This window comes from Ammospiza nelsoni, chromosome 2 (assembly GCF_027579445.1).
Source record: "Ammospiza nelsoni isolate bAmmNel1 chromosome 2, bAmmNel1.pri, whole genome shotgun sequence".
Classification (NCBI taxonomy): domain Eukaryota; kingdom Metazoa; phylum Chordata; class Aves; order Passeriformes; family Passerellidae; genus Ammospiza; species Ammospiza nelsoni.
The window spans coordinates 28,617,443-28,629,997 of NC_080634.1; the positions used below are offsets into that span (position 1 = coordinate 28,617,443).

At 39.6% G+C, this 12,555-nt stretch overlaps 1 protein-coding gene across 2 annotated transcripts in view; it reads right to left on the reverse strand.

Moving 5' to 3' along the window:
- GSK3B (glycogen synthase kinase 3 beta) overlaps positions 1 to 12,555 on the reverse strand; it is a 149,968-nt gene that overhangs the window by 58,772 nt on the left and 78,641 nt on the right. For both annotated transcript variants that reach the window (XM_059466948.1, XM_059466949.1), the window contains exon 3: positions 10,317 to 10,400. In XM_059466948.1, coding sequence (XP_059322931.1) covers positions 10,317 to 10,400 — 84 coding nt within the window. The remainder of the gene's footprint in view (positions 1 to 10,316; positions 10,401 to 12,555) is intronic.

Sequence of the window (12,555 nt, forward strand, 5' to 3'; positions counted from 1 at the left end):
ATCAAAAAGATTTACATGAGAGATTAGAGGAAGAAAATTAGTAAAAATGAAATTATAGTGATTTTATAATCCTCTCATAATACAAACAAAAGGACACATGTAAAACAGTAAAACATATGATCAATAAACCCTGTCTACGTTACTTCACAGCAGAGAGTTTTTAGAACTACAGAACTACTCTCTAGTTCATATCATCTTTGCTTTGCTTTCAGCGCCTCCATTTTTATTTCTAATTTTACATGCTATTAAAAATGGGACCAATTCAGTATCATGACACAAGCACAAAAAACCTGGAGGCATTTGCATCTTTAGAGATGAAGGCTTCACTTCTGAGTTTTGATGCCATCCCGCAGTACCGGAACAAACAGCGTGGATTTTGTGTGGTGCTGCTCCTGTGTAAATGTGTATCACACAGAACACAAAGGCACAAGAACACCTTTCCCCCCCTCATCAACTATCAAGTTTTGATGTACCACTTGAGGGACCCAGAACTCCAATATGCAGTTATAAATGCAAGACTTATCCCATAGGCTATGTAAGTGCTGGCATACTCCACCCCTGCCACACACAACTGACTCCAGAGGTTCTCTTAATGACTGCTATAATGAATTAAAGACTATTCAGGTGTTTTGAGTGGCATCCTCCTGATGTCATCTGGCACTGGTCTGATAAACATACAGGAAAGATTTTACACGACCCCTGATCCTTCTCAGCGAGCATGAATTGGATGAAAATAATATCCAAGTTACCTGGATTCCCCTGAACAAGATTCAGGACGAGCTAGGAAGCAGTCATGGCCTGACAAGCTCTGAGCATGATGTAACCTGGTTTGCCTACCTCATGCATTCCTCCTAAACACATATTTTTCCAGTGACCCAGATGTATTGCTGTAGAAAACAGGGTTAGCTTGAAGAGCTTGCCAAATGAGGGCAACTGCTCAAGGATCAACTGGGACGATCAAGGCTTATCTTTCCATTACAGGGAACCTCACCACATATTCCACAAGTGACTTGTTTCCATACTGCTATTTCAAAACTGCTGGTCTGGGAACAAAACAAGGTAACCTGACTGTCACAAGCATGTCTGAAATTACCTACAGAGAACAGAAAAGAACAGAGAAGCTGCAGCATACGAAATACAGAAAGCAAACACAAGATGTGATTAAATAACTCACTTCTCCTTAAAGACCTTGGGCTTACTAGCCTTCTGTTGCAGATCAAGTGTATTTTTATTCTCCTGTGCTTGCTGCTAAGATTATGACCATGTACAGTTAAAAATAAATAAGGGGAAGGGCAGAATAGCAGATCCTGAAACCCAGAATCAAAAGTATTTCATTAGGATTTTGACTTCAGCAATGCAGCTCATGTACCAGCATCAAGTGCTACAAGCTTCTTTTTGTCACTTGGCAGATGAATCCTCAGTTGACAAACACTGCTCCAAAACGAGCCATAGCAAAATAATCAGTGCTTTGCCATCAAATTGCTCTGCACCTCTCAAGAAGCACCAATTCAGGCACTGCTTCACTTTGGTGGGAAATACTTAATGCAAGTAAATACTCGTGCAACCTGTACCATAATAAGAGGCATGAGAAAGACTAGGACACAAGAGCCAAAACATTTTAGCAACTTCATTCTTTTTCTTGTGCCAGAAATTGGAGACAAAACAGGATGAAAGTACATGGGTATTACACACAATGTGGCTGAGGACTGAGTAAAATTGAAAACACTGCCTTACTGAAAAAGGAAAGGCTGGAGGTGTCCAACTCCATTTTAAAACTCTTGTCTCTTTCAGTCCACAGAAGTAATCTGTTTAAAGCATCCTCCAGTTGTGCTTGAGGCCAATATAAAGAAACAGCTATTGAATTAAAATAAAGCAATGGCTATTGAATTAAAAGATTCACTTTTCTAGATTGTTCCTTGCAGCGATAGTTAAAATATTGCTTCTCTGTGATCATCTCCTACCTCGACAAACCTCAAATTGATCCAAAGTGGTTCCTACAAGCTTTTGTTTTCATTTATCAGACACACTACATTTACAACATGCACATATAAAGTAGCAACCAACATTAAGCCAGTCACAGTCCAACTATTTCCCCTATTTACCACCATGATGATAGAAGCCAGGGAGGTCATATATGCCAAACACCAAACTAACAGCAAAAGGAAAATTCTTACTCTGATAATATGCCAGCATCTAGTAAGACATTGGAAGTACTCCTGAACTGTCAAGGCCTATGTGGAATTGAAGGAAAACTTCTCTGAACATCAAGTAATAGGGTAAAAAGGTTAAGAAACTATTCTGGGTGCTCTTTCTTTAGGGTGACCATATTTAATGCTCAGCATTTGGGAAAAGTGGTGAACATGCTCATTTCAGTTTTCATCTCCTGGCAAATCAGTAACAGTGGTTCTGGTGTGGTTTGGGAGGGGTTTTTGCTTGTTTTTGATGGACTCCACCTGATCAGCTGTATGAGCATAACTGAGAGGACATGAAAAACACAGGAGTTTCTTAAGCTAATTTGCATTAGGAGAAATAAATGTGGAATTGCACTCTGAGGAAACTCACTTCATATGCCTACTCAGGCTAAATGCACACAGACAAGCAATGCACCTAAAATTAAGTAATATGCCTCCAAAATGTACTTCTCATTATTAAAATTACCCCAAGGCTTCAGTATAAGGGCTGCATGAGGTAAATAAACCAATCAGCTTATCCAGGAGGATTTTTTATTTAGGATATGACAGCACCCCACTGATGTTTCAGAGGTAGGTGCTGCACGGAGCAGTTAGTGACAGGGTGCAGCAATGCAAGGGTTCTGTCAGAAAGCACCTGAGGGATTTACCTTTGAGTTGAAAGCAAGAAAATGCCTTTCAGCATTTCATGCAGACTATGTCTTTTTTGAGAGTGCATTATTTGAACACTGGAGTGTCAACATGAGATAAAATATGCCCTTCACCCTGATGCAGGCATCTAGATTTAGACTATACACAAAAGTCACAGTTTTTGCCCTAGATTCAGAAAAATGTTATTTTACTTTTCTTAAAGCCACAACCAGCACACACTTCACACTCCTTTATCAAGCACCATGAGAGACCCACCCTCCTTATCTTGAGGGCTGACATTGTACATTAAGGATACAAAGACTTTGGATACACTTTCAAGAGACAAAGCAAAAATTTGCTGCCTTCATGCTCTAACTACTGAGTAGACGTGATACTCAAGAAATATTTGAAAACGCAAAATATTTGCTAGCTGACCTTATTTGTATGAAGGAATGGTGACATCCAGTGGCCACGTGTGCCTGTTTTTTACTTGCAGTTTACAACAACATCTACTTCAAACCAGAGCTTTGGCTGCCACCAAAGAAAAGGGAATGTAAACCCAGAGATACAGTTGCAGTTTCACACAGATAAATGCAGGGGTGTAAGAACAGTTGAAGACTCAACTTCAGTGTTCATAAAGATACCAATATTTTCTAATACTACGGCAAATATTGGGCAAAGTATCTTCTTTTCTAATCCCTCGCTCTTCATGACTGAGTTTGAGAACTGAGATCTGTACCAAAAGTTCTGTTCCTATGTCTACTTGTCAAAACTTAGCAAACTGCTCTGTAATGTTCATCACTCTTCAGCAAAACACAGTCATGTTAGGTAGGTATGAACTGCCAAGTGGGTAAGCTGTGATGGCAGCATAAGGCCAGAAGTCAACCCTTCCAATAAAATTAGTATTTAAGAAATTGGTATTTAAGAACTTTCTTGGGTCTTGTTTGAAGCCAGCTGGTTTATATTATCTACCTTTGATCACTGAAAGAGTAGAGGTTCTTAGGTGATGCACTAAGACATTCTTTATCAGAATAAAAAAAAGACATTTTCTGACCTGTCTTCCCATCTAAAGAGCAGCTACTGTAAAGGAAAAGGTGACACATTAAAATAATTTGGGAATCCCTGATGATTGTTGTTTATTTTATGCCCTGTGAATTCCTTAAGCTTACAGACGTACTTCCAAGGAGAATTTCTATGAAGTTGGAAACATCTGCCCAACACCTAAAAGGCAGGACTGAGCTATCCTCTCTGACATAAGTGATCTGGGGATGCTTGAACCCCAGCTCCCAAACAGGGGCTCACTGTGCCATAAGCTGTTGCCATAGGTCTGCTGGAAGATGAAAATGAACAGATGATGTTTGAATCACTGGACTGTCCTGCACACCTCGTGATGAAATAAAAAGCAGAGCCTTTGGAGATCCACCTGTTTTCTTGACTGTTCACTACCTTCCAGAGCGAGTATGAATTTCTGAATCAGGATACATCCATGACAAAAAGCTAGACAAGACAATATACAATAATGGTTCAAACTACATGTCTGCCTCAGGACAAACACAAGTTGCCTTCCTAACGGCCATCCAACACTGGGAAGATGAGAGCAGGAGCTAGAGCTGGCAGAGGAATGACTCCAGAACAGAAGAGCGACCAACCAGATGCACTGGATGGCTCACTGGCCTAAAGAGAAATCTGAGCTTCCTATTTTCACTGCATGCACCTCCCACACTAAGGATCTAGCCACTGCTGCCTACTCCACTCTTGTGAAGCCCTACCAGAGGCAGACAAAACTGCTATTTCTAATAACAAAACCCACTCAAAACCAGAAACTGCTCATAACTACAACGAAGGAAATTCCCAGCCTGTTGTGAATCCCAACGGCAGTAACTGATAATCATTATACAGTGACTGGTGCCCTTTTTGAAATGAGCTTGGCAGGCCTCAGGCAAGGACTACAGAGATACCAACATCACAAAACTCCTCATAATTGGCATTAATTGCTTCTTTGTTGACAACACACAAGATCTGCCAGGGACTGGATGAATGGTAGTTACTAAATTCATCTCTAGTGATGGCCCTTCAGCACATTACTAGGCTGGTGAAAAACATCCACATAGACTATCAGAGCAAAACTGGGCTCAAGGCTCTGGTAATTGCCCTTTTTATGCAGTAACTTTTTATTTTTTCTTTTAAGTTCAATTAAGAAACCAAATAGTTCCCATTTTAACAGGAACAGAATGCATGGTTCTTACATGAGGATTCATCAGAACACTCCTGCAAGAAATAATGGTGATGTTCATGCCTCTCTGAAGGGGGAGGATATAACAGGGATTTAACTTGCAAATGAGACAGTTGCCCCCTTCTTCCAGACTTCATTGCCATTTAATCCAGTGCTGCCAAAGCCCATGAGATGGTGCACAGAAGCTTATAGATGCAGCTCAACATCTATCTCCTGCATGTTTAAAATAAACTTCAGCCTAAGTCTATGGGAGTAAATTTCCATCCTGAGTCTTCATGGACTTTTGGCTACATGCCCTTATAGCTAAGGCTAAATAAGACCTGACATCAATTAGAGCATGCAGAAGGGCCAGCTCAGCCTCCAAAAAAGTGTCAGCATATTGCCTGTTTGTGATCTCTCTGTGCTTATATTTTTGCTTTGACTCCTCTGAATACTAAGCCACCTTAAGAAGGAAAAACTAAAGGACACAACCACAGGTGCAATTACTCAACAAAAATTGTATTTACTTTGATTTGATGCAGAAACAAATCACTTCAGTAACTTTTCATCCTCTTTTGGACAAAGGTATGGATCAATCAGTCTATTCAACACTCTAAAGTATCCATACAAGAAAAACTGACAGTTATGATATGCCACAAAGATCTAACCAGAAATAGAGAGGGATAAAAAAGGCAGAATTAGGAACTCATTTCAGGTTTTACACAGCTGAGTAATTTTACTTGACAGCCACTGATTTAAGAAGTTAGGTCATTCTATAAAACATCAGGGAATACTCCTAGCAAAGGAGTCAGAGGAATAATTTCCTATATTCATGCTTGCCCTGCCTTGGAATATGGCTTGAAAGGTTCCAAGCAGAATTAGGCTAGAAAGAACAAGTGGCAAGACTAGCCCCTCCACAAAAGTAAATCAAGACCTACATTTTTGTATCATGCTAAATGTAAAGCAGTTCCTGAAATTAAGGAAATTTAGCAAAAATCAACCCTGAAATATATGCCTTCCTAATACTGTCTGATGTGCAGTGGAAAGCTGACAGAAAAACCAGGCATCTTGTTCAAGATCTTATCCTAAGGCATAATACCAAAGCTATCAAATAGTGGAGCTGGCTAGTCCTAAAATCCTGCTCATTTTCTCTAAGAATTACCTAGAAAACTATAAATCACAGAAATACAGCATGGAAAAATCTTGTGACTACTTTCAGAAGAAGACACTTTCATACACCATTCAACCCATTATTTGGTTGTACTTTCTTTCCCTCTGGCTCATTCCACCAGATATAATTACACATTTTAGATTACTGAAAAGCACATTGCAGCTATGGAAGTCAGTGCCCTGCTATCAGATATCTCATACAGCCTCAAAAGAAGAAAAAGTCAGAATCTACTCTGACAAATTCATTAAGGAAACAGCTTTTGAAAAAACTGGTTATCCAACAGGTCTGACAAATGTCTGTAAACTTTCAAAAAGAATGAATGGAGGAGGAAAGAGCTTATAGAGGCAACCTGAATGCCAAGCCTGTCAACTGTCATCTTAATATAAATTATGTACCTTCCCTGAGCTTTTAGGCTAGAAATTATTAGTCAAACATAATTAATACTTAGTACTCAGAACAACTTTTTATATCTATATATATACACAAAGGTATAAATATGTGTGCATGTGTATATATATATACACACACGTACACTTTGCTATATAAAGGCAATATAAATTCAAAGATGCTCAGGCAAGAGGGAGTCACCCAGTCACTGAAAAGAAAAGAGAAGAAATCAGTCAAAGCCATGTCTGATGCAAGATTTTTCATGCTGCTAAGGCTTGATGGCTTTTGTCAAAAGAAGGAAAGAAGTTTAAGGAAATGGGAGACATAAAAAGGAGAGCTCATCACAAGAAAAAAGAAAAGATAGGAAGCTCAAACCCTTCACCCAGTTCCACATAGCTTGCACAAACAGCTAATGGAGAGCTCCAAATCTCTACAAACTACTGCTACGACTTGGACACAGCTAAAGAATGGTTGTACCAGCAAGTGGTTTTTAGACTTGTTTTTCAATTTGATACTTTTCCAGTTTTCCAATCAAGAAGGAAACCTCCTGTTTTGCTAGAATGAAGCCAGTTTTAAGGTTCCTCAGTGTCTAAAAATACCTAGCAATTGAAATGAACTGAAGTGATTGTTAGGCTCATGGCTTTCAAAGAGGGTCAGTCTGACTAGATCTAGAGAAATCCTTTGAAGTATATCTAAATTAAGTCAGATTTAAGCTTCTTGAAAACACCCCCACAAAAAAACCCCAACAACAACAAAAAACTCAACCCAACCAAAGAAAAACAATAACAACAAAAACAAAAAAAGTCCTCACAAAACAAACAGAAAAACCAAACCAGCAAACAAAAAAAACCCAAACCCATCCAGAAAAAGAAGTCTCTGGGCTTAGGGATGCTGGTGTCAAGCAGCAGGGAAGAAGGGAGAAGTCCAAGCAACATGAACAGATGGAGTACACAGTGGCATAAAAACATTTATGCAAAAGAATGCTTGATATATATAAGTATCAAAATTTAATTAATGACAGCAGCAGTATAGGAGTTATCTCTGAGACTTTCCCATTGCTGCTAGACGTGAGTTAATTATCACAAACACAAATTAATGGCAGAGGATCATCAAGTTCTTCACAAAGACTGTCAACAACTGCAAGCCCAACTCATCACTACACCACCACATTTTCTGCTATACAATTCTTGCATTTTTATATTACTCTTCCCATTGGACTTGCCTTCAATAATCAGTTTATATAAACCTGTAGGGACATACCATCTGTATCTGCAACTGCTTCCTAAACATTTTTTTAACAGTTTCCTGGTTACCAGATGGGACATTACACTTTTCTCCTTTTCCACCCCACAGACAGTGTGATTATCAGCGAAATATGAAGGAAAAGATGCTATTGCTTCCCAAAACTGACAGAAGCATGATAAGAAACGTTCTCCTTCCTTCCCACATCAGCTTGAGAACACCAACCTGCTTCTGTCTAGAGCTTTTCCCAAACAAACTCCAGCCCCTTTCCTCCTAGCAGAGAGCCAGTCTGCTACAAGGCAAGAACAGCAACCTGTCATACCCCAGAGTCCAAGCAGGAAAAGCTGGGGCAAGCTGCTGTGCAACACAGCTTGTGTTTGCTACAGCTTCTCCTGCAGGTGTTTCCTGAGAGCTGCAAGAATGGGCAGGAGTCACGCACGCCATCCCAGAGTTACCTTCACATGCTGCCACCTACATGGAAATACTTGCAACCAATTATGCGTCAATTTGTACCGAACTGCAAGAGACCTTGCAACCTGAACTGCAGCATTACACGGCTGATGTTCTGCTGGGCGTGTGCTGGCTCCAGAGGCTGCTTCCCATTTGCCCTATTTTGCAACAGGGAAGCAGTGGGGATTTCAAAGGCACAGAGCAGAGGCATGAAGACCAAGGAGCAGAAAGTAACATGAAAGAGAACTTCTCACTGAAGCATCAAGATTCATTGGCCATGGATAGAGACATTTTTAAAAGCTACATTAGTGCTGCCAAAAATCAGCCACAAGGAGTTGAAACAGCAGAATGGAAAATCCAGTCTCAAGCTCAATTTCATGTAAAGATTTCCAACAGAGTTTTTCTCAAGTTGCTGTTACACAAAAGCTCCTGGGACAGTGTTCTGAGCAGTTTAACATTCCACTGTTTGCAGGAGGTTTTTGAAAGCTATTAGATAAGGCAGCTGTCTCATCTGTCCAGGAAATGCTACTTCACTCAAGTTACAAGCTGTTTTAAAAATCACAACCAAGCCACCAACAAAAAATCCCAAACCCAAGCCCTCCTTCACAGCATTTTCCTTTTTGTACTCATGCTGCTTGAAGCATTTCTGTTTACAAACAAAATACAGCTTAAAAAAACAACACTGCACTACCAACAAAACATATATAGCTGAAAATACTTGTTAGCACCATCCAAGAGTGAGGAAGGAAAGGGAAGGTTGATAAAAAAAATTAAACCCCTAAATTATATTTCTTCTTGAATGCTGTGGTTTTGCAGGCTCTCTATAGGCACAGGCAAGATACAGGGCCAGGTCCCCCACAAAACACCTCTCAGGTAACAGCAGATCTCCTCCAATTATCCCCCTGTGCACAGCACAAGACAAAAGCAACTTATCCTGGAGACATCAGCTCCATTTCTGGCTCCAAAGACCATGAAAGGGGTGGGCTGTCTCTCCCAGTCTGCTGACCCACTTCATGAACCTGCAGCTAACAACCTGCCAGTAGCTATCAGCTCTCATACACAGCCCTTTATAGCTCTGTGGACAAGTGTATCACCATCTGAAGACAGCTAAGGATGCGATCTGCCTTAAAAATGAAAAAAATGGCAGCATTTCTATAAATTATATAAATATTTGATATATAGAAAGATCAGAGAAAATTCAGAAGGTCATCTGGCACATTTCCCAACCTCACAGCTTTCATTAACTCCCACATAGACCACAATGACTTTGCTTTTACTCTGTGGATGATCCTGCTTGAAGGATAAAGTTGGATCAGATGCCATCCTGAAGTCCATTTCATCCTGAATTCTCCTGTGATTTGTAAAATACTGATACATACTTAGATAAGGAATACATTATAATTTCACATTAAAACTAAACCCTGTAACCCCTTCTTAAAAAAACTCAGGAACTTTTAAACCTGGACTGAACGAAAACAAATGTCAGTATCTACTTCTTGAGAGTTATTAAATCCAGCTATTTGCTCTTTCTTCTGGAGCAAACATTCTGACAATTGATACAATCACATGATCATACATTCCTCCTTCCTCAGGCTCTGAAACTCAGCCTGCACCTGGAACAGATGCACAAGGAAGGGAGGCAGAAGCATACAAAGACTGGTTTTGGGAAAAGTCAATAAATCTTTTAGATCTAAAGTGCTTAACACTGAATCCTAGAAAACACATATATCTGCACAGATAGAAAGGTAGTGCTAGAACACAAAGCCCAGCTGTGATCCACTAGATTAAGAAAGAGGCAGTGCACATGCAAATCTATGGCAGCCTTGCTGTATTTTTAGTGTAACACTACTCCTTATGGACCACACACTTCTATACTGAAAAACATCTGCTCCAGTATGACCTGCTGGGCACCATTTCAGAGTTTGCTCAGTAGTAAATGTCTGATACCTTCACATTTCTGCCTCCATACATTCACACAGTCCAGTTATACCCCCAGACAGTTACCAGGATGCATCCCTTTGATTTTTGTTCTTACCTTCTCTCCACTAGAGTAGAAGAAATAACGCAATCGGACAATGTTACAATGATCCAACTTTCTCATAATCTGGAGCTCTCTGTTCTGAAACAAGAGAAAAGCAAACAATTAGAAAAACTTTCTGTGGAAAAGGTAAGGTACCATCATGAACATTTTAACATACAGATACAGAAGTTGACAAACCAAAGAACAAGTAAGTTGGAAATGCAACAGCTTTCACATGTTTATTAGTATTTATTGCAATTGCTTTATTATTGAGAATATTGCCACCTTCGACTACATTTTCTCTCTAAAATAAACATCCAAAAATCCATCAAGTAACTCCTATTTGCTTTCCTAAGAATTACCTATTTGCATTATCAAAGGGTCAGTGGTAAAAGGCAAGAAGACATTAACTTTTCTTTTTTTTCCTCCGATCTTATGATACTACAATATATCAACCAAAAGGATAGGAAGCCTATCCCATTTGAATACTGTAAAAACAATGCAGACATTGTCAAAGCAAACAAAATTTTCACCTATGTGCCTCTACAGTGCAAGAGAGGTTTGTAATCAAAGATCCTTTCCTCTGCCATTCTTTTTGCAATACCACATAAAGCACCTGAAATTGATGAGGTAACTCAAATTTCCACTTTTGTTCAACCAAGCTTAAACCAGTTTAGACAAACAGAATAATAGCATTATTTTCCTATTTTATATCAACCTGAAAAAGCTGTTAAAGTAAAATCAGTTCATGACACGTAAGAAACTGGGAAACCTACTGCCACATCCATTGCATAAATAATGCCTGAACAAATGAATGATCTTGCAGCCCAGCAGAAAAAAACAAATGAAGTTTTGAATTGCAGGTAGGAGTAAAAACAAGCAAGTAAAATTAGCACAGCTATGTTTGTCACACTTCATTCCACAGCTGTTGCTACAATACTTCTTTCCTCTAGTCACATTTACACATCGCTGTTTTTCCCTTCTCAATTAATACGCAATCTGCAGCTACAAAAATAGAAGGCATTCCATTTCTGACTTTGACCGTGGGATTGCTAATCATATATCCTAAAAGAGCAAGAACTAATACACTAGACTAATTCACTGTTCTTTACTGGCATCATTAACTATGGCCAAGTTCAGAAATATTTGGGAAGAGAACTCTAGCCACCACACATTTTCACACTTAAATGCACAAAGCTAACACCCACTTTGTGCAGTGCTGCTGTCAAAACAATGATTTCAGATGCTGTGTTATCAAAGGGTCACATACGGTGTCTGTCACTACAATTAATTATTAAGGAACTCCACAAGAACCACTCAGAGCTTCTAATGTGAACATGCCTACAAACTCTGCTTTTAATTCCTCTAAGCCATGTAGCCTTAAAAAGAGGTGCTACATAAGATGCAGCATCATTAATCCTATCAGCCCTGCCACCCGCTGACTGAAAAAATACTTCAGAATTAGGCAGCTCTTTACAAACACGAGTGCCATCTCACACACTTATCAGGTGGCAATTACCCAGCCAGTGGTTAAGGAGAAAGCAAGTCCCTCCCTGAGCCTGCCTGGCCTCTGAGCTGATTAAAGCCTAAGACCATTCAGTACATACCACCACAGGCCTGTTCTATACTGCAAGGTGAGGAGAGAAAGTAAGAGAAAGCAAGGAGAGAGGTTTTCATGTAGCTCCTGAAATCTTATGGTGTGAATTTGTGAAAAAGGAGTATAGGCTTCACCACATCACCTTGTCAATATGCCTCACATCTCACAGAGTAAAGCATTATCCTGGTAGGAACAGGAGCTCACATATTCTCCACTTACTCATTCTTTATTAAATCCGTCTTTAAAAAGTTAATTTTGGCAGTCATGGCTGGGATTACTGTGCTGCATAGCACAATTTGAACTTCAGATCAACAGAATTCCCTCCTCTTTCTGGTCCAAACCACTGCTGGCCATCTCCCTGGACCTTACAACATGGGGCAGATTTCAATCAATGAGTGAAAGCAAGGATGAGTTGAGATCCCACTGATTACAGAATCACCTATTATGACAGAAAATCAATTTCTCATGTTGCCTTTTACAGCATTTTATTATAGGACTAAACCTAACACTGCAGGTTCACTTCAACCTAATTCCACCAGCATTTCATAGCCCAACATATGGCAAGTCATTTATTTTTCCCTTTCTTCAACTGACTGTGAGATGGGAGTAATAGCTTTTATCTCATGGATTTACTGGAAGAAACATAAATACATTAAG